The sequence below is a fragment of the Natator depressus genome, chromosome 3 (genome assembly GCF_965152275.1).
Source record: "Natator depressus isolate rNatDep1 chromosome 3, rNatDep2.hap1, whole genome shotgun sequence".
Taxonomy (NCBI): domain Eukaryota; kingdom Metazoa; phylum Chordata; order Testudines; family Cheloniidae; genus Natator; species Natator depressus.
This window is the reverse complement of record NC_134236.1, coordinates 208,852,210-208,867,677: the sequence shown is the minus strand read 5'-3', so window position 1 is coordinate 208,867,677 and position 15,468 is coordinate 208,852,210. Positions and strand designations below refer to the sequence as shown.

Genomic DNA, 15,468 nt, shown 5'->3' with positions numbered 1-15,468 from the left:
CCGAACAGCTGATTCGCGGGAAGCTGGGGGGGTAGAGAAGCAGAGCGGGGCGGTGGGTTCAGGGGAAGAGGCGGAGCGGAGGTGAGCTGGCGCGGGGCGGGGAGCTGCCGGTGGGGGCTCTGCACCCACCAAATTTTCCCCATGGTGCTCCAGCCCCGGAGCACCCAGGGAGTCGGCGCCTAAGGGGCCACTTTTGATGTGATCAGTGGGGGAGCGGCCACTCCCCCTGCTCCCCCCCCAGCTATGCTCCCCCGCCCCTAGGAGCCAGCGGGATCTGCCGGATGCTTCCTGGGAGCTGCCCCAGGTAAGCACCTCCGGGATTCCCCACCTCGCCCCCCGGCAGGTGCCCCTGGCTCTTAGGGGTGGGGTGGGCACCCACTACGGTGGCCTACGAGACCCTCCTACCCAGTTCTGGGGGCAGTCAGGGGACAGGGGAGGGGGGTGGATCGGGCAGGGGTCTGGGGGGGCGTCAAGGAACACGGGGGGGTTGGATGGGGCAGGAGTCCTGGGGGCAGGGGTGGGAAATGACCCCCTCATGGGGTGAGGAAGGAACCCGTTGTTAAGATTTTGGCAGCTCATCGCTGGGCGTGAGCGGGGGGAGGGGGGGATGTTGGCTCATGTTGGCAGGGAATGGCTCCAACTGAGGGGGGGTTAGAGACAACTGCCAGGTGTTGGGAGAAGCCCCCTCCCTCGGGGGGACGAGAACCAGAGGAGATGGTGCCTGATGTGCAGGCAGCCACCAGCTCCTGGGCGGTCTCGGACGCGTGGCTAAACCCCAAAGATGGCTGGGGGCCCTCCAGGTCACACGCCCAAGAGTTATAACTTGGAGCAGGAAAACGACAAAATCGGCAAACAGGGTCAGCAGGCACCCTTCTCCAACATGAGAGGTCGCTCTGGGGTGAACTCCCCAGGCACCCACAGCCTTCTGCTCAATGGGCATCCTCCAGCCGTCTCTGAACCCAGCCTGTCTCAGCTCACAGACAGAGGAACCATCATCAGTCTCAGAACAGACCAACAAGAGCAACCCTAACCTTTCCCAGCGTGTCAGGGTCTCAGTTCTCTAGTCACAGGCCTTACACCTGTTCCTGATGGTCTCTTGTAGGCAGGCCTGGTGCATCGGTTCTGCTCTTGTGACGGACGAAAGGGCAGCTCCCACAGGGCTGGGACAAAGTGACCTCGTCTCCCGCCCTGCAGAGAGTGGCATGTTTCTGGAGGTGCTCTCTCAGTCCAGGAGCGGGTAGTCCTGCTGATTAACAACGTACAGCAGGACCAGCCGTGTCTGACAGTGTCGCATTGATGTTCCGTCTTGTCAAGGAAGCCAATGGCAAATGTCCTTCTGGTTGTCTGTACATGTCATTGAAATACCAGTGGGAGTCCCCTGGCCCCGGCCAGCCTTTCTGGCCTCAGTGACCTCACCCCGCAGCATGGCTCGGGCATGTAGGTTACGCTGCTATCTTACAACAGGAGTACGTCCAGTTCTCATTGCACCAGGCCCCGGAATGATCAGTGAGCCTCTTTCTGCACTGTGGGTTAGCTGGGAGCACCCCTAAATCCCCACCCTTTGTGACTCTGTTGCTGTCTTCTGCTGTGAAATGGTGCCTCTGTCTTCATTTTTCTCTTGTGCTGTAGTTATTAGAAGCCAACACAAGACTGAGCCTAGCCCAGTCTCAGCATAGGCAGGAGCTGCAGCAGCTAAAGGACCAGCTGGAAAGCACAGTCCCCAGGGACTGTCTCGCCCAGCTGCAAAGTAGGTGGGCAGAAGAACAGCAGAAAGTTCAACAGCTACAAGAAAACCTCAACTTCCAGGCCGAGCAGGCGAGCAGGCAACTGGCCGCCTTTCAGGTAAGAAGCAGGTGCAGAGATTTCTCATCAGCTTAGGCAATGTGACCCAATGGAGAGGCCGCTGGCCTGGGACTTGAAATCTGGGGTCTGTTCCTGGCTCTGCTGCCAGCCTCTGGGGTGACCGTGGGCAAGTCACGTCCCTGCTCCGTGCCTCAGTTTCCCCATCTGATGAATGAGGAGGATGATACTTCGCTGCCTTTGTAAGGTGCTTTGAGATCTGTGGCGAAAAGGGCAATGTAAGAGCTCAGTCATGGGACGTACCATTAATCTTAAAAATCTAACACAAAGCGCAATCCATTGTGTTAATTCAAACTCCCCGAGTGCAGCCTTTTCATTGCGCTGTGTCCCAAACGCTGGGAAACAAACCTTTGCATGCAGACTGCTGAGCTTCGTCCCGCTTCCAGGAACAGGACTTGCCATGGTGAGAGGCCGTACACCTGTTTGTGTTCACTGGGGGAACGCCGGAGGCTGAGGAGCGGGGAGCTAGTGCTGGGTGAGGGGTACAGGAGTGACATGTGCTTGGTGACCCCTGCTACTAAGCCAGTGGGCAATTGTGCTTGGTTCCATCGGGCTGGTCTCAGGGTGTGTCGCTTCAGTCCCAGTTTCAAAATGTTCCAATTAAATCAGACAGAGCAAAATAAAACGGAAAAGAATGAAAAGCGAGCCCGGCAGGTAATGCCAGCAATGGAAATCGAACCCAGGAAAACGTCAAAACAGAGCTTCCCAGGTCATGGTCCCTGCCTTTGGGGAAGGAATCTCCACTCAAAAGCAATTGCTTTTGAAGACATTGCTGTAAGGTTCACCCAGCATCCTTTAAAGGGTTTGTGTTAATCCCTAAGAGCTTCCACATAAAACTCATTCAGTCCCGTCTCTGCCACTTCATTTAACTTTGGGCCTGTCTACGTTTACAAGGCTGCAGCGGTGTTGCTGAGCGCTCCAGGGAGATGCTACCTACGCCAGTGGGAGCGCAGGTCCCGCACCTCCCCAAGAGGTGGGAGCTGGATCGACAGGAGAATCGATGTTCGCACTGGGGGGTTAGTTCAGGTTAACTGCGCCGCTCAGGGGTGTGGATCGTTCACACCCCTGAGCAACGTGGTTATACTGATCTAATTTCCTAGCCTAGACCGGGCCTTATTATCCCTCATTTCTAAGGTCCCGCCGGGGATCGTAGCCCCATTGTGCTAGGTGCTGTATCTGCAAATACAAACACAGTCCCAGCCTCCGAGAACTCACACGCTAGGGTTTAGACAGTGTGTAGAGGGAAATGAGCTCACGCCTGGGGAAGGAGGAAGGAGCAGCAGACGGGTGTCTGCATTAGCAGTCACAGGGGTTTCATTCACAGGTGGCCGCCAGTTCAGCCAGTGCCCGACAGGAGCAATGGCTAATGGAAAACCTGCCAGGCACGCATGGTGCCGGGTGCGGCTCCCTGGTGAGTGCTGGGGTGGTTTGGGGCTGAGACCGGATATGCCTTTGTTGCCGTGCACTGCAGGAGGAACACGAGAGGCTGCTCAGAACAAGGGAGGAGAGGACGGAGGAGCTGGAACGGGATGTGGGGAGCATGCAGAGGATGCTACAGGAAAAGGTGACCCAGCTCCAGGAGCAGGTTAGTGATAGAGGGGCCTTAGCCATTGAGTGCCTGGCTGTGAAGGGCCGAGGGAGGGGCTGAGTTGTCAGGAGCTGCCATTTGTGCCTGTCGGAGGCACCTCTGGTTTTGTTTTTGCTGTCGGCCCAGATCAAACCCCCACCCGCAAGTGTGCCAGGCTGGGTGTTCACTGGATGAATCTCTGCTCCGTTCTGCAGCACTGTTCCCCTCCGTCCCGCTGCGGAGGGGTCTCTGCTAGGCTGGCTGGGTGCAAGGTTCAGAGACAGCTATATCCCATATATTGCAGCCCCCCCGGGTCCTCAGGAGCCATCATGGACAGAGGAGGGGGCCTTGCCTGTGTGCCACCAGATCATAAAACTGGCCTCTGCAGGATGGGGTTGCAAGGTCAATTTGGGGTTAGCTGAGAGTGGGCCATGGGTCTGTGTTCTTAGATTCACAGAAATGATGGGCTGAAGGGAACCTCAAGAGCTCAGCTAGTCCAGCCCCCTGCTCTGAGGCAGGACCAAGTAAACCCAGACCCTCCCTGACGGGTTTGTCTAGCCTCCCTTGGAAGCCTGTTCCAGAGCTTAACGCCCCTGAGAGTTAGAAAGTTTTTCCTAATCATAGAATACCAGGGTTGGAAGGGACCTCAGGAGGTCATCTAGTCCAACCCCCTGCTCAAAGCAGGACCAATCCCCAATTTTTGCCCCAGATCCCAAATGGCCCCCTCAAGGATTGAACTTCACAACCCTGGGTTTAGCAGGCCAATGCTCAAACCACTGAGCTATCCCTCCCCCCAAATCTCTAACCTAAATCTCCCTTGCTCTCCTCTGCACTCTCTCCAATTTATCCACCTCCTTCCTAAAGTGTAGCGCCCAGAACTGGACACAGTGCTCCAGCTGAGGCCTCACCAGCGCCGAATACAGCAGGACGGTTACCTCCCGTGACTTACACGCAGCACTCTTGCGAATACACCCCCAGCTGCATCACATTGTTGACTCATATTCAAGCGGGGATACACTATAAAACCTCCAGATTCTCTTCAGCAGCATTACCACCTAGCTAGCTATCCTCCACCGTTTGGAGCTGTGCATTTGATTTTTCCTTCCTAAGTGCAGTACTTTGCACTTCTCTTTAGTGCATTTCATCTTGTTGATATCGGACCAGTTCTCAAATTTATCAAGATCATTGTGAATTCCAGTCCTGTCCTCCAAAGTGCTGGCAACGTCTCCCAGCTTGGTGTGATCTGCACGTTTTATATGTGTACTCTCTGTGATACCAATTAAGTCATCATTTAGCCTCTAGACTAAGGCTTCTCATTCTTCCTGTTTATTCCCAGACTCCTTGCATGTGTGTATAGACATCTAAAACGTTGAGCAGATTCCCCCACTGATTTTTCCCCCTCGTGTTGCTCCTATGACCCCAGTGTAATGTTCCATTTGCCCCCAACATTTAGTCCTCTGTTACAGGCATCTTTTGTTATACTTGCCTGGGGCTTTTGGCGCGTAGTTTAAAGCTCTCCTCGCTCGGCTGGTGAGTCCATGTGCGAAGATGCTCTTCCCCGACGCAGACTCTGTTGGCTTCAGTGCCCTGCCCAGCCAACACAGAGGGGCTGTGCATTCTGCTCCCGCCCTTAGGGTGGAGTAGCAGCCGGAGAGGGGAGGTGCTGTGGGGGGTAGCCCCACATCCTGGCTCTGGATTGGAGGGGTGGAGTTCATCTCCCTGCACTCCTCCTTATCTTGCCCCAGTGCCTGGGCTTAGTGCTGGGGAGAGAGCCCCACGGCAGTGTCTGGAATGTCAGTCGAGTTGGGATGACGAGCTTCTCTGTACAGGACCCTGTCTGTGCTCAGCAGAGGCTGGATAAGAAATCAGGTTCTAGTCAGAGCAGCTGGGTAGCGATGGGCATCAGAGGGCCGCTCTCCTGGCATCAAAGCCTGCCCCATTGTCCAGGTGAAGAGCCGGGGAGTACCTGTTAATTGTGGCTCCATCTGATTCTGTAACAATTATTTTTACCAAACAAGATGAGGCCTAGAGCCTGACCCCTAGGGGAGTTCGTGCAGGGCTGCATGCTCCACGACTGGATCGCTAACACAGAATGGCCATTGACCTAAAGCTGCTTCCTCCTGCTTTCCAGCGTGACAGAAACGTTAAGTGTGACCTGCTGCTGAAAGACCTGTACGTGGAGAACGCGCAGCTGGTGAAAGCTCTGCAGGCCACTGAGCAGAGGCAGAAAAATGCTGAGAAAAAGAACTTGGCCCTGGAGGAAAAACTCTCAGCCCTAACCCAACTGATTAGAAGAATGGCGCAGGCATCTCTCAGCGTGTGAATGGGCCCCGGTGCCGGGTTTGGCTGCAGCTGGAAGGACAATCAGCAGCGGACACCTGTCGCTGCACTCCATTATCTCAGCCTGGGAGCAGCTGTGCTACAGGGGGTCCCGGCCTGGCCCAGTGGAAAGTGCAAAGCTCTTTCGGCTGGGGCATGCACAACTGGGTCACAGTGAACTCCCGTCTGCCGCTGGGATAGGCAGGGTTAGTGGTGGGTGGGGACACCGTATGCGCCTTTCCCCTTCTGCGCCCAGTAGGGGAAAGGGCTTGCTGAGATCTCTCAGGGAGCTGGGGAGAAGGGATAATGGCCATAAGAGAAACGTGCCCTGTTTTTTCAATGGGAAAGCATTGAATGCTTGAACGCCGTTCAGGCCATTCCAGACGATAGAAGGAAGCTCTCTGCAGCACGGGTCTGTCTCGGGGCCAGATGGTATTTACGGTAATTGCAACGTGCCCTCTGAGTTTGTCTGCACACTGGCAGTTTGTGTTGTACACGCACAGTTTTATACACAGAGAAAATACTATTCACCCCTAAGTCCTGACTGTCGTTCAGTGGCCCACGCTGCTGGAAGTGGAAGGACCTGCTCTATTTGTAGGGTCTTCTGCTTTCGGGTCACTTGGAATGGGAAATGGTTTTAATATTAAAATTACATTTTTACCATTGGTTTCTGGGTTGATTTTATTTCCCCTGGGATTTGGCTCTGCCCGGCCTTACAGCTTCCCTTGGATTCCAGGACACACAGACCCTCGCTTACGTCAAGTCAAGAGTGCAGGCCCTGGCCCAGCTGCAACGGCGAGCAGGAGAGCTGGCACAATGGAGCGATCTCTCCTTGTTCTCTGCCTTGGCTGTCAGAGGAGTCACTTTGCTCCCTGCTCCTCTCCTGTGAAATATGGCTTGGCTCATCTCTGCTCCTTCCCCCTCTTCAGCGCTGCAGCACTAGGGCCCTGTGGGCAGGGAGCGAGGGGACGCACAGAATTAACTAATTAGAGCACTGGGGCTTTAGTTTACAAATATGGAGTCACTCATGTGGTTACCCAGCATGCAGAACTGAGAGGACATGAGGACTCCACACTTGTAAACTAAAATGGCTCTTTACTGAGAGAACTATTTACAGAAACGCTGCAACTGCCAACAGCACTGCAGCCCTGTGCACACAGATGGACTTCCAGTGCTGCCTCCAATCTTCTCCCTCCTGTAACCTGTGCTCCTCCCTCCAAGTTCCATGCAGACTGCTCCATCTTTCCTTTCAGAATTTTTTGTGTGTGGTGTCTTTTGTACAAGCATTTGCTGACTTGCTGGGTTCAGGGGTTGCTAGTACATCACCTGGTCTAGGGATATGGCCTTTACCACAGCCCATTGTGGCCTGTTAGGCATTGGTCCTTCAAGTGTGCTGGTTGTGAAAGCAGTCTCCCACTTCTTGTTTATGGTCTCGCTCTGGGTGGGGGACTTGCTTTCACCCCGTTGCTGCCTTCATTCTGAGGATGCAGGGGGGCATTCTGTTCGCCTTCTGTGTTGCTCCTGTACCTCGTTTCTTCTGACTCCCCGACGTCAGGCCAGCTGATGCTGTGGCTCATTCTAAATCTTCCTGGTCCTGGCCTTGGACTTGTCTGCTGCTACTTCGCAGTTGTCCTTCGCTGAGTCTCCACCGCTGTCCTGAGTCTGTAGCTACCTTGTAAGACATCTGTCCCACTGCAGCTTGGGCTGCTGCCTCTGGCTATTGCTTTGTGTTGCTGTTCAATGGCTGGACTCAGACCTGGTCACCTGCGCATAGTGACCTCAGGTCCTTGTCTCCTTTGTTGTAGGGGCTGCTTGCCTAGCATGGTGTTCTCTTAATCTCTTCTATGCCCTATCTGTCCTCTGCGGGGTTGGGAGAGTCTTGGTTCTTTGGCCCATCAGTCCCTGTGCTGGGTGACTAGCTAGCCCCTGGGAGAGTGTAGTGCAATGGTCCTCCAGTGACAGGTGCAGTTTGTCCATTGTGCATTTCCTGTCCATTGTGCATTTGCAATGTGTCTGGGACTACATTGCAGCTGACTTCACAATCCAGCCGGCATCGGATTGGTCATTGCAGCTCTGGTATTAGCTCAAACCTGGCAGGTGAGTGGCTGGTAGCCGCCTTGTGCGATGCATGTGCATGGAGAGTCTGGATCTGCTCAAGTGCCCCTGCCGGTATCCTCCTCTTCGCTGAGTGTCTCTACAGCCTCAGTCACGGCACATGCTGCTGCTGCTTCTTGTGTTCCTAAGTGGGAGGCTGGGCAGCTGGTCTGCACGAGAGGCTGTCAGGGGTTGGATCCTTTCCTGCCCTGGCTGTTCGGGGTGTGGGTCTAAGGGTAGCGCTGTTTCTCCCCACTCTCTCCTGTAAGCTGGAGCCGTGTGGCCCACAAGGAACCCATCTCTAACCAGGGCCTCTCTTCTGTCTGCAAAGTTACCTGTGGACTCCACAGTTCTCTGCTTATAACCCAAGTACCTCATCCCTCTTCTGCTGCTTGGTTTTGTTTAAAAAACCTCTTTCGCAGCACTTTCCTGCCAGGTGGGGTCATAGGGGGTTTACCAGCTATTTCAGGCATTATTTCTGGCGACAGCCTCACTCACTCACTCACTCCTCCTTCCTGGGGCAGGGTCAAAAGCTTTACCTTCATTTCCTCCCGTTTCTCTGCCAGGCCAGTTGCACAGACCTAGAGCGCCCCTCCATGTCAGGCTGTGGAGGCTGGTTGGGGGAGGATGCAAGTGCTCCCAGCAGGCCACCGAGGAGCCTATCAGCACTGTCGGTGGTGGGGGAGCAGCTCAGCAGCCCCCCTCCTAGCAGAGCCCTATCCTGGCCTGGCCCTGACTGGGGATAGAGCCAGGCCCCAGGGTCTGCCCAGCAGCAGCGAGTGGCTCTGAGCTGTGCTGTGTGGGGGGCATGTAGAGCCAGTCCTCGCGGTGCCCCAGGAGCAGGAGCCATGCGTCATCCTGTAGGGCAGTGAGTGGAGTCTCCATACCCCACCCCCAGGCTCAGCGTCCCTCCCTGCCCAGCATGGTGGGAGGAGGAAGAGCAGGCACCAGTGTCTTGTCAGCAATACCCCAGCAGAGCCTCTCAGTGTAGGGGCCATAGGAGCCACCAACTACATCAGCTGGGGCCTGAAGCCAGGCTTCTGATGGTTCCCAAAGAAGAGCAACGCCATCCCTCTCGGCTGGGCGATGGAGGAGCCTGGCATCAAAGGAAAACCAGGAGGCGTCCAGCCTTTGGGGCTCTATGGTAGCAGGGGCTGAGTGTCCCTCGTTACATGGGAAGGGAACTGCCTGGCATTGATGTTAAAGTGAGGGGGAACCAGGCCCCTTGGTTTCCCCTGCAGGCCTGGGTAGCTGCCTGGTAGTGCTGGTCGGTGGGGCCCAGTAGATGGGGCTGGGTGTGTGGCAGGGGACTTGCTGAGCAGCTGATGTCCCAGCACAGGGCACTGCAGGGGAGGCCATACTAGAATGGTGTTAGTGCAGGGAAAGGGAAGGGGGTTAGGAAATGAGCCACCTCTGGGGCTGATCGCAGGGGCCCCCAGAGAAGGAGCCATGAAGACAGGTGGAGGCAGAGGGGCCACCTAAGGGGGCTGGTGTTAAGGCTTTCAGGGATTTTGGCTGGGGGGCAAGACCAGCCAGGGCTAGGAGGGTAGCAAGGGCCAGGCCAAGGAGCAACCTGGGGTGACTCTTGTCTCCTTCAGGCCACTCTCCCTGGCAGCAAGAGGCCCCATGAACCAGAGTTGTTGCAGAAAGATTAGAGAAAAAGCCTCTCTGGGGTTCCAGGTAGCTGGCTCTGTGCATCCAAGGGCCCTGAGTGCATCACTCGCTGTCTGTCTCACTCATCCCTGCTTGAGGTGAAGTGCGAGTGTAAAAGCACAGAGTTGCCCAAGGGGACTCACGCAGGTGATGCCCCAGAAACTACTTCAGACTCTTTGAAACTACTCAGTTGCCAATTGGCATCACTTTAAACATGCTCCCCAAAGCCTCTGTGTATTTTCCAACAATTAATTGTTCCCCCCAGGGCTTTTCAGACTATAGCAACACACGGACACATTACACTAGAAAAGCTGTATTTGCCACTGCTAAAATCATCACTACAGTTGGTTTGATTTCCTTAGTACAGAGAGTTTGTCAAGGAAGGAGGGTCGATGGAGGCTGGCCCACAACTCCCGCACTGTGTTCATGACAGAACGTGCTCCAGAACTCCTTGTCTGATTAACTGTTCGCATTTCCAGCGTGGTAAAAAATGCTGAAAAACAAACACACCTTTCTGAGTTCAAGGCAGACCTATTATGTGAAGACAGCCAGTTCTGCATTTGTAGCGTATACTTGTCTTGACCAGAAGCACCAGGCTGCACGTTAGGGACAGCTGGAGAGGGCAGCAGAGCTAGATTTGCACAGCTGCTGAGTCCTGTGTGGAAGCAGTAAGCGCTCCGTGTGAAAAATGACTACTACTGGGTGGACAGCGGCCGCAGTCAGGGAAGCAAGCATTCCGCCCATAGTAACGGTTTCAAACCAAAAACCAGAATTACATCCCCCCCCCTTTCACTATTGGGCATACACCGCGGTGGGCAAGCTTTTTGGCCTGAGGGCCACAGGGGGGTTGCAAACTATATGGAGGGCCGGGTAGGGAAGGCTGTGCCTCCCCAAACAGCCTGGCCCCTGCTGCTGCCCCTTATCCCCTGACCCGCCCCCTGGGACCTCACCCCCTATCCAACTCCCTGTGCCCTGACTGCGCCGACCCCTATCCACACCCACACCCCCAACAGGCCCCTCAGAACCCCACCCTCCCCATCCCCTGACCGCCCCACCCCATCCAACATCCCCCCAGAACCCCCCATCCCCTGCCTGCCCCCCAGAACCCCCTGCCCCTTATCCAAGCCCCCGCTCCCCACCCCCTTTCCATGCTGCTCAAAGCTGCAGGAGCTTGCAGCCACACCGCCATGCTCCCCGGCAGGAGCAGCAGGCCAGAGCACGAGCGGAGCGGTGAAGTGAGCCTGCGAGGGAGGGGGACAGCAGAGGAGGGGCCGGGGGCTAGTTTCCCCGGCCAGGAGCTTGGCCATAGTTTGCCCACCTCTGGCAAACACATGGGCAGAGCCTCAGCTGCTGTCAACTATTATAGCTCCGCTGACTTCCATGAAGCTATGGTATTTTACTGCGGCTGTGCCACCCTGAGTACATCACAACGGGCTCTGGGATCCTTCAGAATCAAGAGTGCTCACTGGACTGTCAGTTAGCCCCCCTCATGCCTTTGCCCAGAACAGCATTATGTGAAGGATTCCAAAGAAAGCGCTCCCCGCTGGGGCAGGAGAGTATGATTGTCTCAACTTGTTTCTACACAGGTAAGGGTTCAGTCATTCGGTTTTAGTAACAGTCCTGCTCTCTTGGCATAGGTACCTGGCTATTCTTCTTCAACAGAATTGTAGTACCATCGTCAATCTCAAATTCTCCATGATCCTTTAAACACCGAACCTAAAGCAATGAGAAAAGTGTCTCTTTCAGCATCAGCAGATCAGGAGCTGCACAGGGACAGGAGTACCAATGGCACAGAATGCAATGTGTGTGAACCAATCACTATGTACTCTTGGTGCATGTCACCTGGGCTGTGTTTAAGCCAGACACACTCACGCCAGCCCAACAGCATCTAACATAAAACAGGGAACTGATATGCAAAACCAAGCAACCTCAACCTTCGTTTGTGTAAGCTCCCTGTTTGGCCCACCTTGCTTAACACCAGCACCCCCATCACATTATGTATCTCGCAGTAGAATGAATTAAGGGGTGATCAGGAGTCTCTATGGAGGTGAGGGAATAAAAGCAGGAGCACGGCGAGAAGGAGTCCTAGAACCAGAGGGCGTATGGAGCACATTCGGACCAGAGTTTAAGGGAAAAGGAAGAGCAGAGGCTGCTGGCATTCAGCCACTACCTGCACATCTTCAAACTCTTCGCTGCCCAGGCTACCAAGTCGTCAGGTGTTGCTCTGCAGTTTTGTGTCTTCAAAAAGAGTTGAATGTGGCTCACAAGTCTTGTGTTGCCAGCCTGGGTATGCGCTTTTAATATACAGTTCCACACACACAGCTCCTTCAGAAGCCCCAGCCTTGCACTTACTTCGATGTATAAGCTTTTGGGCGGTTTCATGTCCTGTGTAAGGTCCAGCCCTTCCTCTCCTCCTGAAGACCTCATGTAGGTGGCAAGAGACTTTCTGTACTGGTTGAACCACTCCGTCTGCAGACATAAGAACACTAAACTAAACCAACACTCCGGCAGGGAGGCCGGATCTCAACAGCGAGCGCGCGCGCGCTAAAAAACACACACAGCTTGTAGCCACTTTACAGTATGTTCCACTGCCTTTTGATATCTTCCAGCAGAACTTCCATTCTACCCCGAGTATTATACAAGTCAAGTTTATAACAAAGCTGGGCTTACTTCTTCAGCGGACATGTGAAATCGGAGGTCGTTTGGCAAGACGCTGCCATACTCCCACCTGAGGGCTCGGATCCGAAGCAACCGGTCATACCTGGAAGAATTAATCAGGGATTAAAACCACTGTGTTCTCAATCAGAAACAGAGGTATTAATCCAAAAAGGAATCTGAACTCAATCCCCTATTTATACCAGATCTGATGCCCATGAATAAAGCATAAAACCCAGTTATTCTAGTCTTCCCTCCATAGGCCTGCCAAAATCATATATTTAAATAAAAACAAGGCCCCTACAGAATAAGGGAAAACAATAATACAGAGACCTTCCTGTATTTATTTTACTACATTTGTCAGGTGCTTGGATACTATTGGGAAAAGAATCAAGGCCAGAATTTTCAAGCGTGGCCTCTGATTTGTGTGCTTAGTTTTTAAAACATACATTGCAGCTTGATTCTCACAGGTGCTGGGCACCCACAACTCCCACTGAAGTCCCTGGGACCAGCAAATGCTCAGCACCCTTCGAAAATTAGGACCACAGCATCTCAAGCTGGACACACAAAATCAGAGGCAGCTCTTGAAAAAGCAGCTCTTAGTCTACATAAGAGACCATACTCCGGTCACAGACAATTGCTGTGAAAGCAAGATACACCTTCCATTAGAAACTTACAGGTATGCAACAACACATCGTCGATTTCGCAGCAGAGAACAATGACGAAATTTGATTGTTCGGATTAAGTCACTTCGTCCTGATTTAGCCTCATTTCTGGTAATAATACAAAGGGAAACAGTATTACATTACACTGAGACCAAGAAACTATCAAGCATATATTCTTCCTACTATTTTTCCCAAAACTACACATTCACAAAGCTCAGATGCAGTTTAGTTTAGAATTTCTCTGGCCCTTTGCTCCCACCTCACCACAATCTCGTTTTTATCCCACTAGGACCTACATACTAATGTTCAGCTAAGTAAATAATCTCTTGACCACATTAGCTAGTTTGCTAGCTGTTTTGTGTGTTCACAGAACTAATTTTTCTGGCACTGCATGATTTTGTTCTTGGAAAATACAAAACAAAAAAAGAACAAAGGCATCAAAATAATTGATCCACGCTGCTTATCTCATGCACATGCCTCGCTCCATTTTAAACCATATTTTATTCTTAAATACAACTGAAACAGTGACTTTTTTTCAATTTTGTAAAAAAGTGACATTTAACAATGCATCCCCTTTCCTATATTTGGGGATGCAGCCTTAGGTCAGTAAGTGCATTATGTACAGCTGAATGAATCATCTATGGTCAAGCAGTTTCACATCACAGATACGCTGAAAATGAAATTTGATTAATAGCAGAGCGATTTTTTATTCGGTCCAGTCCAAACTTTTGGACGTTTTGGTGAACATGTTTAATTCAGCTGCTTGATAAATAATTGGATGCAAAGCTGTTCTTAAAGATGCAGCATGCTGGTTCCTTCAGTAAAAGCCTGAGTTTCTAATCCACAATTCCAGGCCTTCCAATGAAGACCCTGAACAACAGGAAAGCGGTCATATCCCTTGTACGTCAGACTTTTTTTTTTTTAAGCCCCCTGCCCCAAAAATTCAGAGCTTCTTTAATTATCATAAAAGAGACAAAAAATGCACAAACTCTAACGGCCTCTTTAACACACGTGAAGACAAAGAGGAACATTCCTGTGTTTGGTTTCAGAGCAGCAGCCGGGTTAGTCTGTATCCGCAAAAAGAACAGGAGGACTTGTGACCCCTCAGAGACTAACCCATTTATTTGGGCATAAGCTTTCCTGAGCTGCAGCCCACTTCATCGGATGCGTTCATTTCTAAATAAGAGGCTTGCTTTCCCTTTCTTCCGGCGTGCAGCCCGCTCGTCAGTCTTTCCTCCAAGACACCCACACTTACACATCAGCCTGGTTCTGCTCGTATAAAGCTTTCATCTCCTCAAGAACCTGCCGGAGTCCGTCCTCCTGCAAGAGAGGAATTCAGGGATTTCAGCGGGCAGCGGGAGTCAGCGCGTCCCGGCTGCCCACACCCCGCTCGGGGGCGCGCTCGGCGCAGGCAGAGCCGCCCACGCCGGGAGCGGAGGCGAACTCCTGAGCCGGGGAGGGGGCCGGGGCAGCGGTGGGGCCCCGCTCCGCCCCCGGGCCCAGGGCGGCGGACGGAGCCCGCCGGGGGGTGCGCGCCCGGGCGCCTCGCGGGAGGGGAGCGGTCTCTGGAGGCCGGCTCGAGCGCCGCCCGCGGGCCGCGGGAAACGGGGGCGGGAGGCTCGCCGGGGCGCCCGCGCGGGGCGAGCCCGGGCCCGCCAGCAGGGGGAGGGGCTCACGTGGAAGGCGGGAAGGTGCCCGTCAGCGGCGCGGTACAGCCCCCGCACCAGCTCCGCGCCCCGCTCGCCGAACATGGGAGAGGCGGACCGAGCTGGGAACCGCGCCCTTTGGCCGCCGGAGCGCGCCGCCGGCCCGCGCCGATAATGGGAGCGGCGGGAGAGGGTGGCCACGCCCCCTCCCTTACAGACGCCGGCGAGGGACAAACTTCCCCGTCCAGCCCTTTGAAACGTCCCGCCCCCTGAGTCCGCGCCCCGCCCTTCTGGGTGCCGAGGGGCGGGGCGTTCCATCGCCCCGCCCACGCCCTGCGCTGAACCGGGCCCTGGCGTGCGGTGGCGAGGCCCCCCCTCACCTGTCCTAGGTGTGGCCAGCCTGAGGCACCTGCCAGGCAGCTGCAGCCCCCCCTCCGGGCCGGCCGGGCGCCCCCCTCCTTCCCGCCGGGCTGGTGGCGGGGCTGGCTGCAAGACAAGCTCTGTGCAGCCCCCGAAGCGGCCGGCATGTCCCTGCAGCTCCTCGCAGGAGGGACGGCCGGGGGGGCTCCGCGTGCTGCCGTCACCACGAGCTCCGGCTCCGCAGCTCCCATTGGCCGGGAACCGCAGCCAGTGGGACCTGCGGGGGCGGTGCCTGTAGATGGGGCAGCGTGCGGAGGCCCCTGGCCCCTCCACCTAGGAGCTCCAGGGACATGCCAGCCGCTTCAAGGGAGCCCCCCCGAGGTAAGCGCTGCCCTGCACCCCAACCCCCTGCCCTGAGCCGCCCCCAGGCCCAAACTGCTGCTGCTCCTTGGGGTGCGGTGGCCAGAGACTGCCCCAGCAGCGGCCAGTGCGGCTGGCCCAGGGGCTGCCCGAGCAGCCAGCCGCACCGGCTGCTGCAGAAGTCACAGAGGAATCCGTGATCTCCGTGACAGAAGTGGACCCTTAATTGTGCTGAAATGTATGTAGCAACATTATAGGTAAAGTGATGAACATAAGCTAAAATTATGAC

At 54.7% G+C, this 15,468-nt stretch overlaps 2 protein-coding genes across 5 annotated transcripts in view; one reads left to right on the top strand and one right to left on the bottom strand.

Annotated features, from left to right (window-relative positions):
• Positions 1–6,361, top strand: part of NINL (ninein like) — a 72,333-nt gene extending 65,972 nt beyond the window's left edge. The window contains exons 22-24 of one of the 3 annotated variants that reach the window (XM_074949849.1): positions 1,630–1,842; positions 3,332–3,445; positions 5,559–6,361. In XM_074949849.1, the coding sequence (XP_074805950.1) occupies positions 1,630–1,842; positions 3,332–3,445; positions 5,559–5,750 (519 nt within the window). In that variant the 3' untranslated portion in view covers positions 5,751–6,361. The remainder of the gene's footprint in view (positions 1–1,629; positions 1,843–3,331; positions 3,446–5,558) is intronic. The other 2 variants (XM_074949850.1, XM_074949851.1) reach the window with 2 other exon arrangements.
• A 3,446-nt stretch (positions 6,362–9,807) lies between these two features.
• On the bottom strand, positions 9,808–15,001 carry GINS1 (GINS complex subunit 1). Of its 2 annotated transcripts, none has more exons than XM_074947215.1 (7): positions 14,840–15,001; positions 14,069–14,133; positions 12,826–12,921; positions 12,164–12,254; positions 11,846–11,962; positions 11,135–11,209; positions 9,808–9,986 (listed from the first exon to the last, which is right to left on the bottom strand). In XM_074947215.1, the coding sequence occupies exons 1-7, from the start codon at positions 14,984–14,986 to the stop codon at positions 9,918–9,920; spliced, it is 660 nt and encodes a 219-aa protein (XP_074803316.1). In that variant the 5' UTR covers positions 14,987–15,001; the 3' UTR covers positions 9,808–9,917. The 2 variants fall into 2 exon arrangements, with proteins under 2 accessions (XP_074803316.1, XP_074803317.1); XM_074947216.1 differs by lacking the exon at positions 14,840–15,001 and adding an exon at positions 14,490–14,684.
• Between the last annotated feature and the right edge of the window lie 467 nt (positions 15,002–15,468).

What these genes read in the sequence shown, in the direction of transcription:
- GINS1 (XM_074947215.1), bottom strand. Translation starts at nt 14,986, where the DNA reads ATGCCGGCCGCTTCGGGGGCTGCACAGAGCTTGTCTTGCAGCCAGCCC. An exon ending in CCAAAAGCTTATACATCGAA is followed by an intron (nt 11,210 to 11,845) that starts GTAAGTGCAAGG and finishes TCATTGCTTTAG; the next exon opens with GTTCGGTGTTTAAAGGATCA. An exon ending in TGTTGAAGAAGAATAGCCAG is followed by an intron (nt 9,987 to 11,134) that starts GTACCTATGCCA and finishes TTTGTTTTTCAG; the next exon opens with CATTTTTTACCACGCTGGAA.